Genomic DNA, 20,893 nt, shown 5'->3' with positions numbered 1-20,893 from the left:
CATGAGCAAGGCAGGTGCAAGGGTCCTGAGGCAGGTTTAGGCTGGGCTCCTGGAACAGCGAGGACGGAGTTGAGGGAGCAGCTAAGTGAGGGGAGAAGCTAAGAGCAGAGGATGGGGTGGTTACAGTGGCCAGATTACAAGAAGCCTTCCAGGCGGAGGCTAGGAGGGGAGGGGAGGGTGGTAGTGTGCAGGCTCCTGTAGCCATTGGGGCGCAGTGGTGGGTGTGGGGGTGCAGCCAGCGGGGTGCTCTGGGAGATTCAATGGGGGCACAACGTGGGGAGGGCGAGAGGCGCCCCGGGTGGCTCGCGGTCCCCAGTCTGACCGGCTGCAGGTGCGGGAACACCGAGGTCGTGCAGGAGGGCTTCCTCTTGGAGCTGGGGGTACCGGGGATCCCCGAGGGCCCCAAGTGCCTCCGCGTGCCTTGCACAGGGTGACCTGTGGGGTCCCCGCCCGCCCCAGGGGCTGCACTCCTTGCTGTGCGTTTTCTGCAGTGAGAACCACAAGCTACAACCAAGGGGCTGGCAGTGCGGAGGCCGTAGGTCCGCGGAGCAGGCGATGATGCCCATTTCACAGATGTGGTTTGTGGTTATCGTAATTTAACAATTAGCTGCCGGTGCTCCGCGGCTTAGGCCAGATCCTCTCTCCCAGTTCCTTCGCGCCGAGGTCAGTGCCGTGCCAAACTCCCAGCCCCTCCCCGAGCCCTGTGGGCCGAGCGTGGTTTTCTCTCTGCTGTAGATGGGGACACTGAGGGCCCGGCGGTGGAAGGGCAGACAGGGAAGTGGACTCGAGGCTGCTTCGGCTCCCTGTCACTGCCTCCCGGGACAGACGCACCCAGCTGGGAAAGGCCACCCCTCCTCTTAGGCCCCTCGGGAGTACGTGTGTGGTCCCCCCACTCACGGAGCTGCTGCAGTGGGGAACAGAGGAATCCACTCAGGGATTTCACCCCCCAGTGATGAGTGAAACAGAAAATGTGTGTGTGTGTGTGAGAAAGAGAGAGAGGGAGGGAGGTGGGGGGAGAGGGAGAGGGAGAGGTGACGAGGGGCGGCTGCTTTGCTTGGGGCTGTCAGGGAAGGCTCCTCCGTGGAGGTGATGTTTTGACCTATGCCAATGCCTTGTGCTTATCTGAAGGAAGAGCTGTGTAGATCGAGGAAACAGCAGGCACAAAGGCCCTGGGGCAGGAGCTCGAAGGCGTAGCTCAGCTCACAGAGTGGCCGAGCAGTGAGCGAGCCTGCTCTGTGCACGCAGGCGCCGGCTGTCGCTGGGGTAAGGTGGGCGCCCTGGGAGGATTCAGAACAGGAAGATGTGGTCTGAGTTTTGCTAAGAAGCTCACTGGCTGCGGTGAGAGACCCAACTGCAGGAGCAGGGAGAAGGCTGGCACAGGGGGCGGTGACCTCGGGAAGGGGCCTGATGGGGGTGTGCGGGAAGCACGGGCTTCCTGTGTTGAGGCGCCCTGTGCCCGGAGGGCAGGCTGGCCCGGGCGCAGCCTCGGGGGCTGGGCAGCTCTGGCCTCAGACCACCTGGGCCGGGAGTCGCGGGGACCCCGATGGGGTGGGAGGAGAGGCCCGGAGAAGCCGGCCGGGGGGACAGGAAGGCCCCGAGGGCTGGCGATTCGGGGCTGAGCCTTGGAGGTGAAGGGACCAAGCCGGCAGTGACGGTGAGCTTAGCTTTCCTGGCTGGAAACAGAAGGCGCGTCGGTTACACCAGGCGTAGCTCACTGAGGACGCGGGATCTATCCATTCCCGGATTCCAGGGGTCGGGGCTTCAGTCCGGTCCAGTCTGCTACTGACCTTTATCCAGCCCAGGGTCAAAGATCAAGATATGACTCTACATAGATGATGTGTTTATTTGTTTGAAAGGTAGAGTTAGAGAGAGAGAGATCTTCCATGGACTCTCGCTTCCTGGCTGCACAGGGGTGGATTTGGTCCTTCCGGGAAGCGGTCTGCCAACCTCTGCCTCATTTTTGGAGGAAACTGGGGCTCAGAGAGGTTAAGTAACTCTCTGAGAGTCACACAGCCACGGGGAGCAATGCAGGCAGCGTGGTTCTGAAGGCCTGTGTGCGTGACCATTGCACCACCCAGCCTGGCTAAGCAGTTGCCAGGAGGACTGAGGGTTCCCTGTGAGCTTCCTGCTCCTGGGTGGGCGCCGTAGTGGGCAGCACCCATGCCTCCGCTCGCACCGTCTGTACCATTTGAGGCCGGCGGGGTTCCCATGTGGCCCCCCGCGCTGTGACAGCTCCCTGCTGACTTAGCGGCTTCACATAGCCCAGACCCGTCCTCGTGCAGATCCGACGTCACCGGCTCGCACCGGGCAGGCCTGCGCCCCTCCCCTGGCTTCCGTGTCCTCACTCGTGGCTCCTGCTCCGTCCTCCTGGTCAATGACTCATCGACGCCGCATCTCCCTTTCTCTGCTTCCACCCTCGTGTCTGCTTGGCCGACTCGGGCCCCCGCCTCCCTCTCGTGAGGACTAGTGCACTGGACTGACCCACGATAATCTTCTCATGGTGCAGTCTGCAATTGGATCCCATCTGTAAAGATCCCTTTTGTCGTAGGAGGTGGCGGAGCCCCGGGTTTTGGGGTTAGGACCTCGACGTGTTGGGGGCGGCGGCTCAGCCTGGCACGGCCGTGCGGAGGCACTGGGGCTCGCATCCCAGCACGGCCTCGCTGTGCGTTTGCGGGGGAGGCCCCTCGGCTGCAGGTCACACCGTCAGGGCTGGCGTCAAGGTCACGAGGGCCCAGCCCTCCCGGATGGGTCCTCACCAGCAACCCAGACAAGTTCTCGGTGGGTTCCTTTGGCTTCCTGGTTGGTGTTTTGACTTCTTCAGGGTCCGCATTCCTGTATCAGCTCCGGAACGGAAGGCAGGTGGCCCCGAGGTGACAGTGGCCAGAGCAGGTTGGATGACAGCCTCTCTAGAGACCAAGGCAGCTGCCGAGCCTGCTGGCAAAGCGGGCTCTCCATTTCCCTTCCCTGGTTTGCAGGGCGAGGGGGCCCTGGTTTTTGGTGTAGAACTTGACTCCTCGTGGCACCCACCTTCCAGTTCACCACACTTCCAGGCAGCCCAGGCCCCCAAGGCCCCCAGTTTGCACCCCTTTCCTACCCACCCTGACCCCGGAGACTGGGGGTTTCCTGGGGCTGAGCGGGGAGGGGCTGGGCGTTGGGTGGAGGGAGTCGAGCCAGTGCTGGGACGTCTGCGTCCCGTAGGGAGTGCGTGGGTCCTAATGTGCAGCTGGGAGGCAGCCGGTGATGGCTCGGGTGCTGGGGCGGGACGAGACCCAGCCTGAGTTCCAGCCCCTTGGGCTTTGGCCTGGCCCAGGCTGGGCTGCTGCAGCATGTGGGGGAGTGAACCAGCAGATGGAAGACCTCTGTCTATGTCTCAGTGTCTCTGCCTTTCAAAAAATTTAATTAAAAACATTAAGAGGTGGGGAGGGAGTGGGTGGAGGTTGAAGTCACCGCCCTGGATCTGAGCAAAGTCCCTGGAACTCCAGCTTTCTTGGAGGTGGAGGCACTGGCCAGCCTGGGGAGGCAGATTTGAGGCGTGGCCACACCTACTTGGCCACGCCCCCAACTGACCCTGAGGATGGGGAGTTGGGGGGTGCTGGGAGGGCGGTAGGGGCTGCTTCTGTGCAGCTGGGCAGTTCCCCAGGAGCCTCAGCTAGTAGCTTTCAGGAGACTGTGCCCTCCCATGAGTCATTTTACCTCTCTCTGCCTCAGTTTTCTCGTCTGTGAAGTGGGAACAATCGTGCTGCCCTTCGAGGTCTTTTGAAGACAGAGGTGATGCCCGGCACAGAGTTTGGCCACAGGGACTGCGCTGGGCTGGGCTGGGCACCCTGCAAGACTCGGGGGAGGGCTGATGGTCGTGGAGACAGCTGGGTGCGTTCAGGACATAAAGAACTTGGAAAGAGAAGACCTTATAGGCCAAGAAGTAATACATGGAATTAAAATGAAAGCAAAGATGGGGTTTTTGTGATTTTTTTTTTAATTTGAGAGGCAGAGAGCGCGTGAGAGCTCCAGTCTGCTGGTTCACTCCCCAGATGCCTGCCATGGCCAGAGTTAGGGCAGTTTGGAGCCGGGAGCAGCATTGTGGGTCTCCCACGTGGGTGTCGAGGACCCAGTGACTTGAGCCATCGCCTGCTTCTGGTAGCGGAGACGGGTGGGGTGAGTTCTGTCCTCGCGGGAAAGAATGCAGATGTGAGACAGAGAGCATTGGTCAGCAAGGGTGGATCGGACAGAGCCCGAGAGAGAGAGTGCCCAGCCCTTCCGGCGGGGAGAGCAAGGTCACGTGGCTTCATGGAGCGCCCCCACCTGGCAGGCCGGATGGCGGCTCAGCGGAGAGCAGAGAGCCCAGTGCACGGCCAGGGTTCACACTGGGGCTTGTGTGGGCAGGGGTCCAGTTCTTCCAGCTGCCTCTCCGCCCCCTCACCCCCCCCCCCCCCCAGGTCAAAGGGTTTGCTGAGCAGGAAGCAGGTGGAATTCCTTCCAAGGCTTCCAGGCTCCGGGCCGTCAGCCTGGGGAGCCCACCTGGCGCCAGCCCTGCCTTGTTATCAGGCCTGGTAACCCTGTGGGCTGAGCAGGGAGGCTCTAGCAGGGTCCAGGTGGGGCGGGGCGGGGCTCGGCTCTGCTTCTCTTGGGCCCCACTCTAGCCCAGCCCGCGCTTAGGCCAATTGCTCAATTCCTCCCGGGGCACAGGGTAGCAGGAAGTTGGGATCTGAACCCAGGCACTGTGCCACTGGGACACAGGCATTCCGACCAGCGGCTCAGCCCCGAGGCCGGACACCCGCCCCAGCGAAACCAGCTCTCATCTGGCAGAGCCAGTGTAACCTCTGTGGGCGGGAGGACAGGGGGACGGGGCACCCAAGTGACTTCTTTGAGCCCTTGTCACTCACACGAGCTGTTTTGTTTTGAACGAGTGGAGCTTGGGGCTGAAGTCTGTGGGAGGCAGGGGCGGGGCTGGCGGGGAGCAGGAAGTCATCTAAGAGCAGCTGGCTGGGCAGCACAAGTCCAGGACCGCAAACTGTCCCAGCCTGGGAGTGCCACGCCGTCACTTCCTGGAAGTTAAAGGCTGGGGGACCTGTGTCTGGGGGGCCGACCAGAGCTGACAGATGCAACCTTGACCGCAGCCCCCAGGGAAACTTTGCACTCTCGCTCGCTTGCTTGCTCTCTCACTCTTGCTCTCGCTCTTGCTCTCTCTCTCAACCTCAACCAGCTGTAGTCATCCTAGCTTTCGTTTCCACAACCTACATCTCCTACCACTACTAGTTTCCTACAAACCTAGTTTCCCACAACTACTGCAGCATCTGACCAAGACTGGCCGTAGTCAGGGAGGGCCTCCTGGAAGAAGAGTCTTGGGAACTCAGAATTGGAGGTGACTGAAGAAGCTGGGTAGAAAGGAAGGGTGTTCTGGGCAGAAGGAACCCCGCGTGCAAACCCACAGCAAGGCCGGGGGTCTGGTGTTCCGACCAGCGTGGCTAGGGGCTGCTTAGGACGGAGGACGGCCGGACAGCCAGGGGCCAAGGTGGGTCAGAGGAGGGGCGTTTTCCCCAGAATGCGCCCCCCACCCCGCCCTGATAAGGTTCCTGTGGGGACGTCAGCTGGGGAGCTCTGTGCCTGCTCTCAGAGGTGGTGTTGATGGCGGGAGGGAGTGAGTTCAAGTCTTGTTCAATGGATGAAAGCTGGGATAGTTGATAGTAGGTTAAGCCTCGACCTGCAGCGCTGGCATCCCACATGGGCACCTGTTCTAGTCCTGGCTGCCCCTATTCCAGTCCAGCTCTCTGCTGTGGCCTGGGAAAGCAGTAGAAGATGGCCCAAGTGCTTGGGCCCCTGCACTCATGTGGAAGACCTGGAAGAAGCTCCTGGCTGTGGATGGGCACAGCTGCAGCCATTGCAACCATCTGGGGAGTGAACCAGCGGATAGAAGACCTCTCTTGCTGTCTCTCCCTCTCTCTGTATCGCTGCCTCTCAAATAAATAAATAAAATCTTTAAAAAGAAATGATGACGAATGGCAGCCCTGTTTCCTGAGCACCTGCTCGGTGCTGGTGCCGTGTTGTCGCCGCGCTTCCCGTTTTGTGTGTTCAGTTTAATTTATTTGAAAGGCAGAGAGAGGGAGAGAGAGAAAGACTCCCATCTACTGGTTCACTCCCCAAATACAACAGCCAGAGCTGGGCCAGGCCAAAGCCAGGGGCCAGGAGCTCCATCCAGGTCTCCTGTGTGGGTGCAGGGGCCCAAGCACTTAGTCCATCACCTGCTGCCTCCCAGGGTGTGCCCCAGCAGGAGGCTGGAGTTGGAGCAGGGGCAGAACTTGAGCCCGGGCCCTTTGCCCCGGGATCCAGGTGCTCCCAGCAGTGCCTTCACTGCTGTGCCCAAGGCGCACGCTTATCTGCGTGGCGCTTTGTTCCGGAGCAGGAAACGGGCTTGATTCCCTTGCCTAAGGTCACCCCTGGGCGTGGGCTCACTACGGATTCCCACTGGGTCCAGGCCATGGAAGCCTAGGGAACTGGGTACCCGGTGTGCTGTGCTGTGGTCCCCGAGTGACCGTGTCTTCCGGGGAAAGCCCCAGGTCCCAGCAGAGCCGCACGACTGGTTTTGGGGGGAGCTGGGGGTGGGGGGACACTCAGAAATCTGAACCCTGGATCTGCGTTCTGCCCAGGGGTCGTTGCTGGCTGGGCTGGGGCATCCGCGCACGGGCGAGCTCTGGCTGCAAGGGTGTGTGCTTCGGGCTCTGTGGCCGCACGGTCCCCGCAGCTCCTCTCGCTGCCTGCGGGTTAGTGGGCGGGGCTGCACTCCCGTCCTTGTTCACGGGTGTGGAAGTGAAGTATGAGTTGCAGAGACGTTTACGCCGTGGTGAAATACTCTTCTTTGGATCTGTTTTTTTTCTGGCCATTGACAAATGTGGACTTCATTAGAGGCGGGGAGGCTTTGCAAAACCAGCTGGGGACAGCTTGGCTGAAGCTGGCTGACCTCTGGTTTCCCCCTCTGTTTTGTTTTTATTTGAAGGAGAGGGAGAGGGAGAAGAGAGGGAGAGGGAGAAGAGAGGGAGAGGAGAGGGAGAGGGAGAGGGAGAGAGAGAGAGAGAGAACCCCAATCCACTGAATTTTCTTCCCAAATGCCCACAAACCAGGAGCCAGAACTCAGAGTCCCGCATGTGGGTGACAGGGGCTCAGCCTTGAGCCAACGCCTTCGTCCTCCCCGGGTGCTCGTGAGTGGGCAGCTGCAGTCAGGCGCAGGGTTGGGACGATGGACACTGCTGTACCGGTGGCTCAGCCACTGCACCAGATGCCCCCCCTCCCCACCATCTCGCACCTGGTGCTGCGGGGCCTGTGCAAAATCACTCAGTCACCCAGGAAGCTACTTGACAAAACAGGATTTTTACTTATTTATTTGAAAGGCACAGAGACAGAGAGCTCTTCCATCTGTTGCTTTAACCTTAAATGGTCACAACAGCCAAGTCTGGGCCAGGCCAAAGCCGGGATCTTGGGCCATCTTCCAAAGCTTTGCCCAAGTGCATCAGAAGGGAGCTGGATCCGAAGTGCAGCAGCCGGGACTCGAACCTGCGCCCATACGGGATGCTGGCGCTGCAGGCGGCGGCTTAGCCTGCGCCAGGATCTAGAAGCTCCATCCTGGTCTCCCACGTGGGTGGCAGGGGCATTCGTGCTGCCTTCCCAGGCACTGTCACAGGCACCTGGGTCGGAAGCAGAGCCGGGACTTGATCCAGGCATTCCCGTGGGGTGTGCGGGTCTCTTAAAGGCAACCGATGCCTGCACGTGTGTGGGGTCAACAGGGAGGAGCGATCAGATTGGGGTGACGGGCACGTCCGTCACCTGGACACGTGCCGTTGCCTTTCCGGCCGTGTGAAGCGGTGGCTCGGGGGCACCAAGTGTGTCCTCATTATTGTACAACCGTCACCCCACCATCTTTCTATGACACCAAACTCGGTCTCCCAGAAGATCTAGCACCCCATCTCCTTCTGCCAGGCCCTGGCACCACCCACTCAACTTCCTGTCTCAGCTAGGATGCGTGGGTGCCTCCTATACCTGGAACTGTGTTTGTGTCCAACTTCTCTCTCTCATGTTTCTTAAGGTTTATCCAGGTTGTAGCAGGTGCCAGAAATCCCTTCCTGATTTTTTTAATGATTGCACTTTAATATGTCTGTGATTATTTTAAAAACGTTCCAGGACTTCAGATGTCTGGCGTGGAATGTGACGTGTGTGTGTGTCGTCAGGTCCTCCCCAGAACAGGTCCAGGATTCTCAGTCTGTGGCTCGGTTCCCTTCCTCTGGCCTCCGCACATTCTGTCGTGGTTCCGTCCTTTTTGAAGGCTGAATAATACGCCGTGGCTCGGGTAGATGGGCTTAGGTTTATCTATCGATCGGCGTTCATGTGACGGCCAGGGCTTTCGACTTGTTGGGAATAACGCTGCCTGCTGCAAGCACGGGTGTTCGGAATCTCTCAAGACCCTGCCCTCGCTTCTCGTGGGCATAAAACCACAAGAGTGGTTGAGCAAGATGGTTTTCTATTTTTTTAATTTTTTATTTATTTATTTTTTGACAGGCAGAGTGGACAGTGAGAGAGAGAGAGAGACAAAGAGAAAGGTCTTCCTTTTCTATTGGTTCACCCCCTAATGGCCGCTGCGGCCAGCGTGCTGTGCCTGGTGTATCACGCTGATCCGATGGCACGAGTCAGGTGCTTCTCCTGGTCTCCCAAGCACTTGGGCCATCCTCCACTGCACTCCCTGGCCACAGCAGAGAGCTGGCCTGGAAGAGGGGCAACCGGGACAGAATCCAGCGCCCCGACCGGGACTAGAACCTGGTGTGCCGGCGCCGCAGGCGGAGGATTAGCCTAGTGAGCCGTGGCGCTGGCCAGATGGTTTTCTATTTATTACTGTGAGGAATTGTCTGTTTTCCACCATGGCCACGCCGTTTGACGTTGCTGCCAACAGCACACAATACTTCCAATTTCTCTTCTTTCCTTCCTTCCTTCCTTCGAAATGCAGAGTTACAGAGAGGTAGGAAAAGATGTCTTCCATCCACAGGTTCACTCCCCAAGTGGCTGCAGTGGCCAGGGCTGGGCCAGGCTGAAGCCAGGAGCCAGGAGCTTCATCCGGGTCTACCATGTGAGTGGCAGGGTCCCAAGCACCTGGGCCATCCTCCACTGCTTTCCCAGGTGCATTAGCAGGGAGCTGGATTTTAAGTAGAGCAGCCAGGACAGGAACGGGCACCCATATGGGATGCCAGTGTCGCAGGTGGTGGCTTTACCTGCTACGCGACAGCACCAGCCCCAAGATATTTATCCTGGAGCGGGTGTTCAGCCTAGTGGTTAAGGGGCCTGTGTCCCATATCAGAGGGCCCGGCTCTATCTCGACTCCAGCTTCCTGCTGATGGTGTCCCCTGGGAGGCAGCAGGCGAGGGCTCAAGTACTTGGGCCCCTGCTGCCCATCGGGAGGGAGCTCCTGGCTCCGGCCCCAGCCCAGCTGCAGCTGTTGCCGGCTTTTGAGGAGTGAACTGGTAGATGGGGACATTATCTATCAAATACATTGCTTTTAAATATTAATGAATTAATTCAAAAAAGAGAGGGCTATCCCTCAGCCTAGCACAGTGTCGGGCCCCTGCCCGCATCTTTTTGGAGCCTACCGTGCTGGTGGGCTTTGGATGGCATGGTCGCCTGTCTTCCCAGAGCCACCCATGAGCACGGGGAATCAGCCCCTCATCACTGAATGGACGGGGGGCGGGGGGAATGGAAACGCCTCACTCCCACGCCCCAGAATCAGGCTCCAGTGGCCCCGACTTCGCTGCTGCTCTCTCTTCCCCTCCCCCTCTCTGTGTGCTGGTCCCTGTGCCTCCCAAATACACCCCAGACTCCGTCAGTGCCTGGAGGAACTCAGACCCGGCAATCCTGACTCAGCACTTTCACTTCTAGAATTCTCTCCGACAGAGTATTCTCACAGAGTCACGCTCACGTGCAAGGAAGTTCGTTGTTGGTGATTGGTACGGAAAATGAGGGGCAGGCATTTGGCACGGTGGCTGCAGTGCTGCCTGGGAAGCCTGCCTCCCCTCTGGGGCCAGGGTCTCCCCCAGTACCTGGGCCATCCTGCACTGCCCCCTGGGGCGCATGCGCGGGGAGCTGGCTGGGCCGTAGAGCAGCTGGGACTGGGGCTAGTGCTCTGCTGGGGGGTGCGAGCGTCCCAGGTGGTGGCTTCACCCCCTTGCACGTCCACGCCAGCCCCCATAAGTCTATTTTTAAAAATGCAAGTGTGGGCCGACGCCGCGGCTCAATAGGCTAATCCTCCACCTAGCGGCGCTGGCACACTGGGTTCTAGTCCCGGTCGGGGCGCCGGATTCTGTCCCGGTTGCCCCTCTTCCAGGCCAGCTCTCTGCTGTGGCCCGGGAGTGCAGTGGAGGATGGCCCAAGTGCTTGGGCCCTGCACCCCATGGGAGACCAGGATAAGTACCTGGCTCCTGCCTTCGGATCAGCGTGCCGCAGCGCGCCGGCCGCGGTGGCCATTGGAGGGTGAACCAACGGCAAAAGGAAGACCTTTCTCTCTCTCTCTGTCTTACTGTCCACTCTGCCAGTCAAAAAAAAAAAAAAAAAAAATGTGTGCAGAATCAGCACCTAGCAGGGACAGGGGGTTGGGGACTGGGCTAAATGCAGGTGATGCCCAGGAGCTCAGATGGGCCTGGCCAGGCGCCCCTCACCCCCTCCCCGGCTGGGAGCCCCCCTGAGGTCCCCTCCTTCCCTGCAGTGCCGCAGTGTGTGCAGCCTGAACGTCTCCGACCGCTGTGACTTCATCCGGATCAACCCCGACTGCCGCACCGAGGGCGGCTACCTGGACTACCTCGAAGGCATCTTCTGCCGCTTCCAGCCCAGCCTCCTCCCACTGGCCGTCACCCTCTACGTGAGGCCCGGCCCTTCTCTGCCCTGCCCTGCGGGGGGTGGGGCGGGGGGCCCAGCCTGCACTCACCCCTCCTGGCTGCCCCCTCCCAGGTCATCTGGCTGCTTTACCTGTTTCTGATTCTGGGAGTCACTGCTGCCAAGTTGTGAGTGGGAGTGGGGACTCCTAGGAGGCTGCCGGGTGGGGGAGTGGGGGTGGGGCACTGTGGAGGTACTGACCCCGCCCTTCTCCCCCCTGGGAGTGGGGAGTCCCAGGAGGCTGCCGGGTGCGGTGGGTGGGGGTGGGGCGCCATGGAGGTACTGACCCTGTCCTGTTCCCCCCTCAGTTTCTGCCCAAACCTGTCGGCCATCTCCACCACGCTCAAGCTCTCCCACAACGTGGCAGCATTCTTTTGCACAGGGTCTTGCCTTGCTGGTGGGGGGCAGGGCGGGGGGGGGGGCGGGCCTCCTACCCCCTACGCTGAGGCTCCTTAACCAGCCCCCACCATGGCGTCACCTTCCTGGCCTTTGGAAACGGTGCGCCCGACATCTTCAGTGCGCTGGTGGCCTTCTCAGACCCCCGCACGGCCGGCCTGGCCATCGGGGCGCTGTTCGGTGAGAGCAGCCCCAGTGGGCGGGGGTGGGGAAGGACCAGACTGCACGGGGGGGGGGGGGGGGCTGCACGTGGGGGCGGCTGAGCTACGGTGTCTCCTGCAGGTGCCGGCGTGCTGGTGACCACGGTGGTGGCCGGGGGCATCGCCATCCTGCGCCCCTTCACGGCCGCCTCCAGGCCCTTCCTCCGGGACGTGTCCTTCTACATGACGGCTGTCTTCCTGACCTTCACTGCCCTCTACCTTGGCAGGATCACGCTGCCCTGGGCCCTGGGTGAGCAGACATGGGCCCCTGATGCCCCGCACCTGCACCCCGGGGGCCCCACCATCCAAAGGACACCCGTGCAGGAGGGATCCGGGAGAAACGCCCCAGACCCCTGCTGCCGCTGACTTCCTGTGCAGCCTGCACCGGCTGAGCCCAGCTGCAGTCGGTGCGTGTGTGCTGCAGCCTCGGGCCCCGGCCCCCATGGCGTAGAGCGGGACCCCCACCCTTAGCACCTGAGGCCCCTCTCTCGGCCTTGACTGCAGGTTGTGGAGGAGGCAGGAGAGGGAGGTGGGCCGAGGGGCGAGCTGGTCGGTCACCTGCCGAGGCCGGCCGGCAGGGTCCCGGGGAAGGTGTGCTGGTGGAACTGCCAGCCCATGTTCTCTGGGCCCTGCAGCCAGACTGCTGCTTGGTGACGTGTGTGCCCCCATCCACAGGTTACCTGGGACTGTACGTGTTCTACGTGGTCACCGTGATTCTCTGCACTTGGATCTACCGATGGCAGCGGACACAATCCCTGGTCTACTCCATGCCGGGGACTCCAGGTGAGGCCCCTCCCCACTAGACCCCCCAGGGAGGGCCTGTGGGGGCGGGGTCCTCTGTGCCCTTCCCTGTGGCCGCCTCCTGTCTCCCGAGGCCATCGCCACTGGCCCCGCCAAGCCCATCTTCCCTTTACACTTTTCCTTTCCTTCTTGTAATGCTCAGTTATTGCTTTCTATTGGAGAGACCGAGAGAGAGAGCTCTTTGATCAACTGGTTCGCTCCTCAGATGCTCCTGACAGCCAAGCTGAGCCAGGAGTGCCATTCAGGTCTCCCACATGCATGGCAGGGACCCAAGCCTTGTGGGTGCACATGAGCAGGAAGCTGGGAGCTGGAGTGGAGCCAGGACTTGAACCCAGGCACCCTGCTGTGGGACTGGGTGCCCCATGTGCTCTCTGATATCTGGCGACATCGGCTCCTCTCTATAGCTTCCCTGCACGGTGGGCTGAGGTCCCTGCTCTGTGCCTGGCCCGGGGCTGATGAGCGTCCTCTTCCTCCTCTGGGTTCCTTAGTTCTTCTCTGTGCCATTGCCTGGGTGATTGTTCTAAGCATTGTCCCTGGGGCCAACTTGGTGGCGGAACCGGTGAAGCCATCACCTGTGACACCTGCATCCCATATAGGCGCCGGTTCGAGTCCCGGCTGCTCCACTTCCAACCCAGCTCTCTGCTAATGCACCTGGGAAAGCAGCAGCAGGTGGCCTGAGTGCTTGGGCCCCTGCACTCATGTGCGAGACCTGGATGGAGCTCCTGGCTCCTGGCTTCAGCCTGGGCCAACCCCAGACATGGTGGTTATTTGAGGAGCAAACCAGTGATGGAAGATTCTCTCTCTCTGCCTTTCAAATAAATAAGTAAATCTTTAACGAGGCGGGGGGGGAGGGAGGGAGGGAGGGAAAGACTCCCTGTGCATGCCTGGGGGCGGCTGAGAAGTCCGGCAGCCGGAGGGCCTGCACCTTGCACGCTTGGTGCTGCCCTGTCCCAGGCTGGTGCTGCGGGCTCCGGCCCCCAGCTCATGTCAGACGCCCCCCCTTGCAGAGTTGCTCTCTGATTCCGAGGACGATCTGGGGTCCTCCAACACCAACAGCTACGACTACGGTGAGGCCCTGTCCTGTGCCCGGCTGTGAGCGGGGCGGGGGGGGGTGGGGGAGACAGGGCGCCCCAAACAAGGCTCCAAGCCAGCCCCACTTCTCGCTGTACCCGGGCTGAGCTGCGAGCCAGGCTCACCTGCCTTCTGCCAGGCACTGGGCTTGAACGCTTCCCCAGGCTCCGGAGCACTGGTGGGTGGTGGGTTTCCTGGAGGCAGAGCCAGCCCTGGACACACTGTCCCCACCCCTGCCCCCTACAGGTGACGAGTACCGGCCCCTGTTCTCCCAGGAGACCACGGCCGAGATCCTGGCTGGGGCCCTCAACCCACTGGACTACAGGAAGTGGAGAAATAAGCCAGCTTCCTGGAGGGCCCTGAAGGTGTTGAAGGTAAAGGGGGTGGGGGCGGGGGGAACCCAGGAGCCAGGCTCCCAGCCTGCGACAGCAGCAGCCCCACCGGCGCCGCTCAGCCTTCCGCGGTGCCACGGGATGTCAGCATGGACCACCTGGGACCCAATGGGGAAACTGAGTCAGGGCTTCACTGATGGCCTGGCCTGGGCCTCTGCTCTCCATGGAGGAGGGAGAGGGTCTGCCCGGGCACAGAAGGGAGGGGACCATGTAGGTGGGAAGGGGGAAGGGCGGGGCCAAGGTGAGTTCTGGTTAGAACCGGGCAGACCCCCTGCTGGGTCCCTGGGCACCGCTGTGTCCTCTAAGGCCTGGACTGAGCCCGGCCAGCAGGCTGGTGACAGGAGGTGTGGCCTCGCAGCCCTGGTGACCCAGCCCTAACAGGCCTGTCTAACAGACCAGGGGGGAACCCCCTCCGGGACCAGCTCAGCTTCTCAGTCCCAAATAAGGCGAATAATGAGCTTTGTTTTCAGCCCGCGGTGGCTCTGGCTGTGTCCTGACCTTGAGCAATTTTAAGCTTCCAGCCTCAGTTTTCCTCCACCGTAGAATGGGGATCATTCTGCCTTCCCCTGCAGCAGCACTCAGCAGTGTAACCGGGACCCCTGCCCGCCCCCCCAACCACTGCCCCCACCCCCTTGACTTGCCCTGGCCTGGCTGCGGCGACTCCACAGTGGTGGTCAGCGGCCAGCTCTGCCCTGGATCTCATGCTGGGCCGGTGGGCCTCTGGGCAGGTTCCTGGTGGAAGAGGCCAAGGCAGCGTCCCCAGGCACATTCGAAGCCTCCCTGGCCGAGTTCAGCATTCATGGGACAGAGGTCTCCTGTAGACCCTGGCTGCTTGGCTGAGTGCCTGGGTGTGGATTCGGTTACAGGAGGGGCCGAAGGACTGGCAACACGGGCTGATGGGGGTGAGGGGCTGTGTGTGGGTCCTGACCTATGGGAAAGTAGATCCTGGCTAAAACCATAAGACGTAGAGGCAGACAGAGTGGATCTGTAGCCCAGCTGTGTATCCCCTGTCTGTGTGGCTTTGGATGAGTACCTCAGCCTCTCTGGGCTCGTGACTGGGTGATTATCCTGTCCACGGGGTGGGGTGCTGGGCTATAAAGAACAGTGGGCCCCCCAAAGATATCCCCACTCTAATCCCCAGAACCTGTGGCTTACGGGGCGGAGGGGACCCTGCAGGTGTTGAGGCTGCTGCGAGGGAGAGGTGGTTGGGGGGTTGTCAGGGGCCCAGAGTGGTTGCAGGGGTGCCCGTAGGAAACAGGGAGTGAGGTGGGGTCAGGAGCCAAGGAACGCAGGTGGCCCCCAGAAGCTGTGAAGGCGAGGAACAAAGTCTCCAAGCCCTTCCTGAAGCAGCGGGACGGACAGGACGCACTTGTCACCTTTGTCACACTTTTCGGTCACTCGGGTTGTAGTCACTTCCTCCCGCCGCAGAGGGAAACCCACAGCTCGTGAGTCACTGAGCTCGGACGCTGGCCGCGGGTCCCCCTCACGGCGCCTCTGGCCTCTGCCCGCCTGGCAGCTGCCCGTGGAGTTCCTGCTGCTGCTCACCGTCCCCGTGGTGGACCCCGACAAGGAAGACAAGAACTGGAAGCGGCCCCTCAACTGTCTGCACCTCGTTATCAGCCCACTGGTCGTGGTCTTGACCCTGCAGTCTGGGGCCTGTGAGTACCACCCCCTGCCCAGTGCCCACCCACATTCTAGAATTTTCTGCTCAGCTACACCGGAGGCATGAGAGGGGCGTCTGGGCTCGTGGCAGAGCCTCAGGCATACAGCAGGTGCACTGGCTTCGGAGTCTACCCAGGGCCACGCCAGGGTCAGGCTGATCCAGTTCTACTGGCTTTAGGTGGCTGGTGGACCAAGTCCAGCGCTCTGGCTCATTTGCCTGCATTTAAAGCTTTGGAGATTTCACAAAAAAATCTGGACTGGGGGCCGGTGCTGCGGCTCACTAGGCTAACCCTCTGCCTGCGGCACCGGCACCCCGGGTTCTAGACCCGGTTGGGGTGCCGGATTCTGTCCCGGTTGCTCCTCTTCCAGGCCAGCTCTCTGCTGTGGCCCGGGAGTGCAGTGGAGGATGGCCCAAGTGCTTGGGCCCTGCACCCCATGGGAGACCAGGAGAAGCACCTGGCTCCTGGCTTCGGATCAGCGCGGTGCACTGGCCGCAGCGCACCAGCTGCAGCAGCCATTGAGGGGTGAACCAACGGCAAAAGGAAGACCTTTCTCTCTGTCTCTCTCTCACTGTCCATTCTGCCTGTCAAAAAAAAAAAAAAAAAAAAAAAAAAATCTGGACTGGGGCTTCTCAAGCCTTCAGGGACCTCTTGGAATCCTGAAGGGAATCTGGCTGGAGCCGGAAGGGGCCGTGCTGTGGTGTCCGGGGGCCTGAATCCCCGCCACGCCCTCTCTCGCCTGTGGGGCGGCCGGGCTGGGCTCAGCCCACTTGACCACGTGACCTGGCCAAGTTCCCATGCGCTGGTGTCCCCGCCTGCCCAGGACACTCTGCCCTGGCTGAGGAGATGCCCAGGCCTTTTGTCGCTGTTGTTAATTTTTACTTATTTAGTTTCACTTTATTTAAAAGAGAGAACAATGCTACCATCTGCTGGTTCACTCCCCAAAATGCCTGCAACAGCCAGGGCAGGGCCAGGCCAGAGCCAGGAGCCAGGAACTCCATCCAGGCCTCCCAAGGGGATGCCAGGGATCCAAGTACCTGAGCCATCGTCTGTTGCCTCCCAGGCTGTGCGTTAGCAGGAAGCTGGATCAGAAATGGAGGAGCGGCTGACATCTCGTGTGGGCACTGGTTTGGGTCCCGGCTGCTCCACTTCCAATCCATCTGCCTGCTGATGGCCTGGGAAAGCAGGGGAAGATGGCCCAAGGACTTGGGCCCCTGCACCCATGTAGGAGACCCTGATGAAGCTCCTGGCTCCTGACTTTGGCCTGGCCCAGTCCTGGCTATTGCAGCCATCGGGGAGTGAACCAGTGGATGGATCTCTCTCTTTCTCTGTCTCTCCCCTCTCTATCTAACTCTGACTTTCAAAGAGATAAATCTTAAAAAAAAAAAAAAAAATAGCGAGGCGCTGGGACTGGAGCCCTGGCACTCTGATGTGTAATGCGTGCATCCCAAATAGTGGCTTAACCACCAGGCCAGACACCTGCCTGCTGGTTCTTCTTACATCGGTACTTTTAGAAAGCAAATGCATGGAGAAGGAAGTGGTATCACCTGCACCGATTGGAACCTGATGTCACTTCTAACAAAGCCAAGGTCACTGGGGACAGCAGTGCACCCTCCCCTGCCCTCCTGAGCCGGGCTGGAGCCCGCACGCCTCGGGGTTTAGCAGGCGCTGTCCAGCAGCCCGGAAGGGAGACTCCCCTTGTTCCGGGGAGGGCCCTGGAGAAGGAGGCCCTTTCTGGAGCCGTGGTGTTGGGGTTCAGTGTCTCCTCCACGTGCCCCTGACACCATCGGTAGCCAGTCCATCCCAGGGAATTCTGGTCCAGGCCAGCGCCTCCGTGGGCCCCTTCTGGGCAGGGGGCTGCGTGGACAGAACCCCCAGCCTCAGCCCGTGGCCCGGGTAGCAGCAGCTCCATTTCCTCGCCAGCCTGCAAGCTCCTCCCTCCGCAGGCTGCCCGGTGAGGTTCCTGCTCTACCACTTCCGGGGCTCCCCAGTGCCACGTCCCCGGCTCTCCCTGGAGGAGGCCTCCAGCTCCGACCCTCAGGCTCCAAGGAGCCCCTCCCTGACCACCCCACACCTACTTCCCCCAAAAGAGCCTATGGCGAGGGCTGGGCACATGCAGAGAAAGCCAGGCTGGAGGCGAGGTGGCCCCTGGACACCACCCGGAATGACAGGGCACGCAGTCTGTGAGCTCAGTCCTTGCACAGGTCCTGCGCCTGCTCACGTTTGGGGGCCAGTGAGCTGGGCCAAAGAAAACTGGAGGGAGGTCTTGGAGTGTGTCTCTGGGCACTGGAACCATTCCTTGTCTATAGGACCATGACGCCATTAGAGGGCACAAAGAATTCTAGAATCTTCCTGGTGAAAGGACGGTGTGCAGAGAATTCCAGAATCTTTCTGCCTGTGGGTTCCTCCCGTCAGTGGTGTAATAGGAAGCCTCTGGAGCCTTCGTACCTTGTTAATGGGTTGGCTTGTGGAATAGACTTAACAAGAGAGCAGGTGTGGCTCACGTCACTGGGTAAGGTTGGATTTGAATGGAAGACTCATGTCACGGAGCCACGCCCATCCATTGGTAGTGCCTGGCAGGAAGGACTGCCGTAAAGCTTAGTTGGAACTATCGTGGTTGATTAGCGATGTCTGCCATGAAGTGGTAGAGGGTAAAGATGGCACCCAGCCTTAGCCAGGAGAGAGTCTGTTTTTCACGGGTCCATCTTTCCTTTCACATGTGACTTGCTTGAGAGCTCGCTTGTCACTTCTCTGCCCCGCTGAAGTGCCCAGGCAGCCCCTCTGTAATATCTGGGCAGTCAAGTGGAGGTGGGCTTTATCCTCCGGGAGGGGGCGCTGAGCCAAGGCCGCCGAGAGCCTCTGCCCACTTCTCGTCCTCCGCAGATGGCGTCTACGCGATAGGCGGCGTCTTTCCTGTCTGGGCGGTGGTGGTGATCACCGGCACGGCCTTGGCTTCCATCACCTTTTTTGCCACATCCAACAGCGAGCCCCCCAAGTTCCACTGGGTAAGAACCCTGGGCGTGCCGAGAGCCGGGAGCGGGTTGTCTGTGGGCGGCCCTGCCAGGCATCGGCAGCCTAGCTGGACTCTGCACCTGTCGGGGTGGGTTCGGTCTGGCCTGGTGACAGCTTTGCTTTGTTGAGACGTGATTCATGTGCTAAGCCATTCGCCCATTTAAGTGCAGTGCAAAGGTCATCAGCACATTCCCAGCTGTGCGACCATGACCTCGTGACCTCGGTTGGGGTTAGAGCGTCCTCCCCGTCCTCCCCGTCGCCAGGTGAAGCCTGCCCGTTCACCGGGGCTTCGCATGTGCCTGCTCCTGGGGCCCCGCAGCCACTCCTCTGCCTTCAGTCTCTGGATTTGCCTGTCCTGGACAGACGCTCCCAGCAGAACCTCACACATGATGGCTGTGTCTGGCTGCTTCCACTTAGTGTGATGTCTCTTTTAAAGTTTTATTTATTTGAAAGGCAGAGCAACACAGAGAAGGAGACACAGAGTGAGAAGGAGACACAGAGAAGGATCCTCCATTTACTGGTTCACTCCCTAAATGGCTGCAACAGCCAGGGTGGGACCGGGTCGAAGCCAGAAGCCAGGAGCCAGGAACCCCATCCTTTCTCCCACATGGGTGACAGGGACCCAAGTACTTGGGCCATCATCTGCTGCCTTCCTAGGCTCGTGAGCAGGAAGCTGAATTGGAAGAGGAGCAGCCAGGACTCGAACAGGTGCCCTGATACAGGACACAGGGGTCAGTGGTGCCACGATGCTGGCCCCCATGACCAACTCTTGAAACAGAGACCAAGTCAAGTCTTTTTTTTTTTTTTTTTCTCAACCTTTCTGCGGAAGCGAGCCGAGCACGCATGCGTCTGTGGGGGCAGGCAGGGCGCCTGCGTGCACACGGATTGCACAGTGGGAATGATTTCGCTGAGATAGGAAATACTTTGGAAAGTGGGGATGCCCTGGATTCAGGGGACCCGCAGCCGGGGCAGCAGTGAGCAGGGACAGGGCCGGCTGCGCCATCACAGGGCTCCGTGTGAGATGGGAGCGCAGGCCCCAGCTCCGGGAGCCTTCGGCTTCGGGGCATCACATCGGGGCAGGCTCTGAGCTGCTGTCTGGGGCAGCTCAAGCCCTGCTCATCTGCCTCCAACTCGGCTTCCTGCCCACGCGCCCTGGGGGGCAGCAGACAGTGATAAGAGCCCGGTGGGTTGGTGGTTTGCCCGTCCTGTCCGTGGTAGGCAGAGCCTTGGAGAGGCCTGTGAGAGACGCGCTGGGCTTGGGGGCACTGAGGAGTGACCGCCGGGCAGGTGGGGTCACTTTCGGAGAACCAAGGAGTAACTGGTTCTGACCTTTTATGGAGCACTCCGCCCGGGCAGCGCTAGCTGCAGATAGCGCCTGGTTTTCTGCGCATGCTCTGAGCCTGCGCTCCTGCGGGGCCGGCCCGCGCCCTCTGCACGCTTTTCCCTCCGCAGCTCTTCGCTTTCCTGGGCTTCCTGACCAGCGCCCTGTGGATCAACGCGGCTGCCACGGAGGCGGTGAACATCCTGCGGTCCCTGGGCGTGGTCTTCCGGCTGAGCAACACCGTCCTGGGCCTCACACTGCTGGCCTGGGGGAACAGCATCGGAGGTGACTCGGGCTGGCTGGGCTTCGCCGGCATCCGGGCAGCGGCCACCTGCTCGTGTCGTGAGCCAGGACTCAGTGCCTGCTGCCATTTTTTTTTTTCAAGATTGATTGATTGATTGGAAAGGCTGAGTTGCAGGAGATGGAGGAGAAAGAGAGAGAGAGAGACCTTCCACCTGCTGGGTCACTCTGTAGGTGGCCACAGCAGCCCCAGGGAACGTGGGTGCAGGAACCCAAGCACTTGGGCCGTCTTCCACTGCTTTCCCAGGCCATTAGCAGGGAGCTGGATCAGAAGTGAAGCAGCTGGGACTCGAACCTGTGCCCATATGAGATGCAGGTGTTGCAGGTGGTGGCTTAACTCACTGCGCCACAGCAGCATGGCACAGCACATCCATAAGGTTGCTCCCGGCAGGGAAGAGTAGGGAAAGGGAACCATGCCGTACCGGGCGCTGTGCCCCACGTCCCCGCGGCACCAGGCTGGGGAGTGCCATGACCGAGCCACTGCGGGTGAGGGTGAAGGGGGAGTGACCATGGGCCCCAGCTCAGGCCCCCTCCTGTCTCCATGCAGATGCCTTCTCGGATTTCACCCTGGCCCGCCAGGGCTACCCCCGGATGGCGTTCGCAGCCTGTTTCGGCGGCATCATCTTCAGTATCCTTTGTGCGGCTGCCTCGGCCTCAGCTCTGGCGTCACAGCCCTGAGAGCTGGGCCAGCTGCGTGCCCACTCTGGGGACGGACGGGCTCTCTGTGCAACACCTCTGGCTCCTCTGCAAAGTGGGGGTGTTGGGGTGAGCCTCAGGGGACAGCAGCCTCCATTGCTGCTAGGGCCGGGGCATTAGCAGGTGCGCACGTGTGCCCCACTGGAG

At 60.8% G+C, this 20,893-nt stretch overlaps 1 protein-coding gene across 9 annotated transcripts in view; it reads left to right on the top strand.

The window, feature by feature from the left end:
- SLC8B1 (solute carrier family 8 member B1) overlaps positions 1-20,893 on the top strand; it is a 30,671-nt gene that overhangs the window by 2,945 nt on the left and 6,833 nt on the right. For 4 of the 9 annotated variants that reach the window (XR_011385281.1, XR_011385280.1, XR_011385282.1 and 1 more), the window contains exons 3-13: positions 10,730-10,882; positions 10,972-11,024; positions 11,205-11,263; positions 11,368-11,472; positions 11,575-11,742; positions 12,168-12,275; positions 13,301-13,360; positions 13,611-13,738; positions 15,273-15,414; positions 19,882-20,035; positions 20,598-20,678. Coding sequence is in view for 6 of the 9 variants with exons in the window: in XM_070066248.1 (XP_069922349.1) it covers positions 10,730-10,882; positions 10,972-11,024; positions 11,205-11,263; positions 11,368-11,472; positions 11,575-11,742; positions 12,168-12,275; positions 13,301-13,360; positions 13,611-13,738; positions 15,273-15,414; positions 19,882-20,035; positions 20,598-20,678 (1,211 nt within the window). In the remaining 3 variants the exon portion in view is untranslated. Of the gene's footprint in view, positions 1-10,729; positions 10,883-10,971; positions 11,025-11,204; positions 11,264-11,367; positions 11,473-11,574; positions 11,743-12,167; positions 12,276-13,300; positions 13,361-13,610; positions 13,739-15,272; positions 15,415-18,300; positions 18,423-19,881; positions 20,036-20,597; positions 20,679-20,893 lie in introns of all 9 variants that reach the window. The other 5 variants (XM_070066249.1, XM_070066251.1, XM_070066250.1 and 2 more) reach the window with 4 other exon arrangements.

The sequence above is a fragment of the Oryctolagus cuniculus genome, chromosome 21, assembly GCF_964237555.1.
Source record: "Oryctolagus cuniculus chromosome 21, mOryCun1.1, whole genome shotgun sequence".
In the NCBI taxonomy this organism is placed as follows: domain Eukaryota; kingdom Metazoa; phylum Chordata; class Mammalia; order Lagomorpha; family Leporidae; genus Oryctolagus; species Oryctolagus cuniculus.
This window is presented reverse-complemented; position numbering and strand designations above follow the sequence as displayed.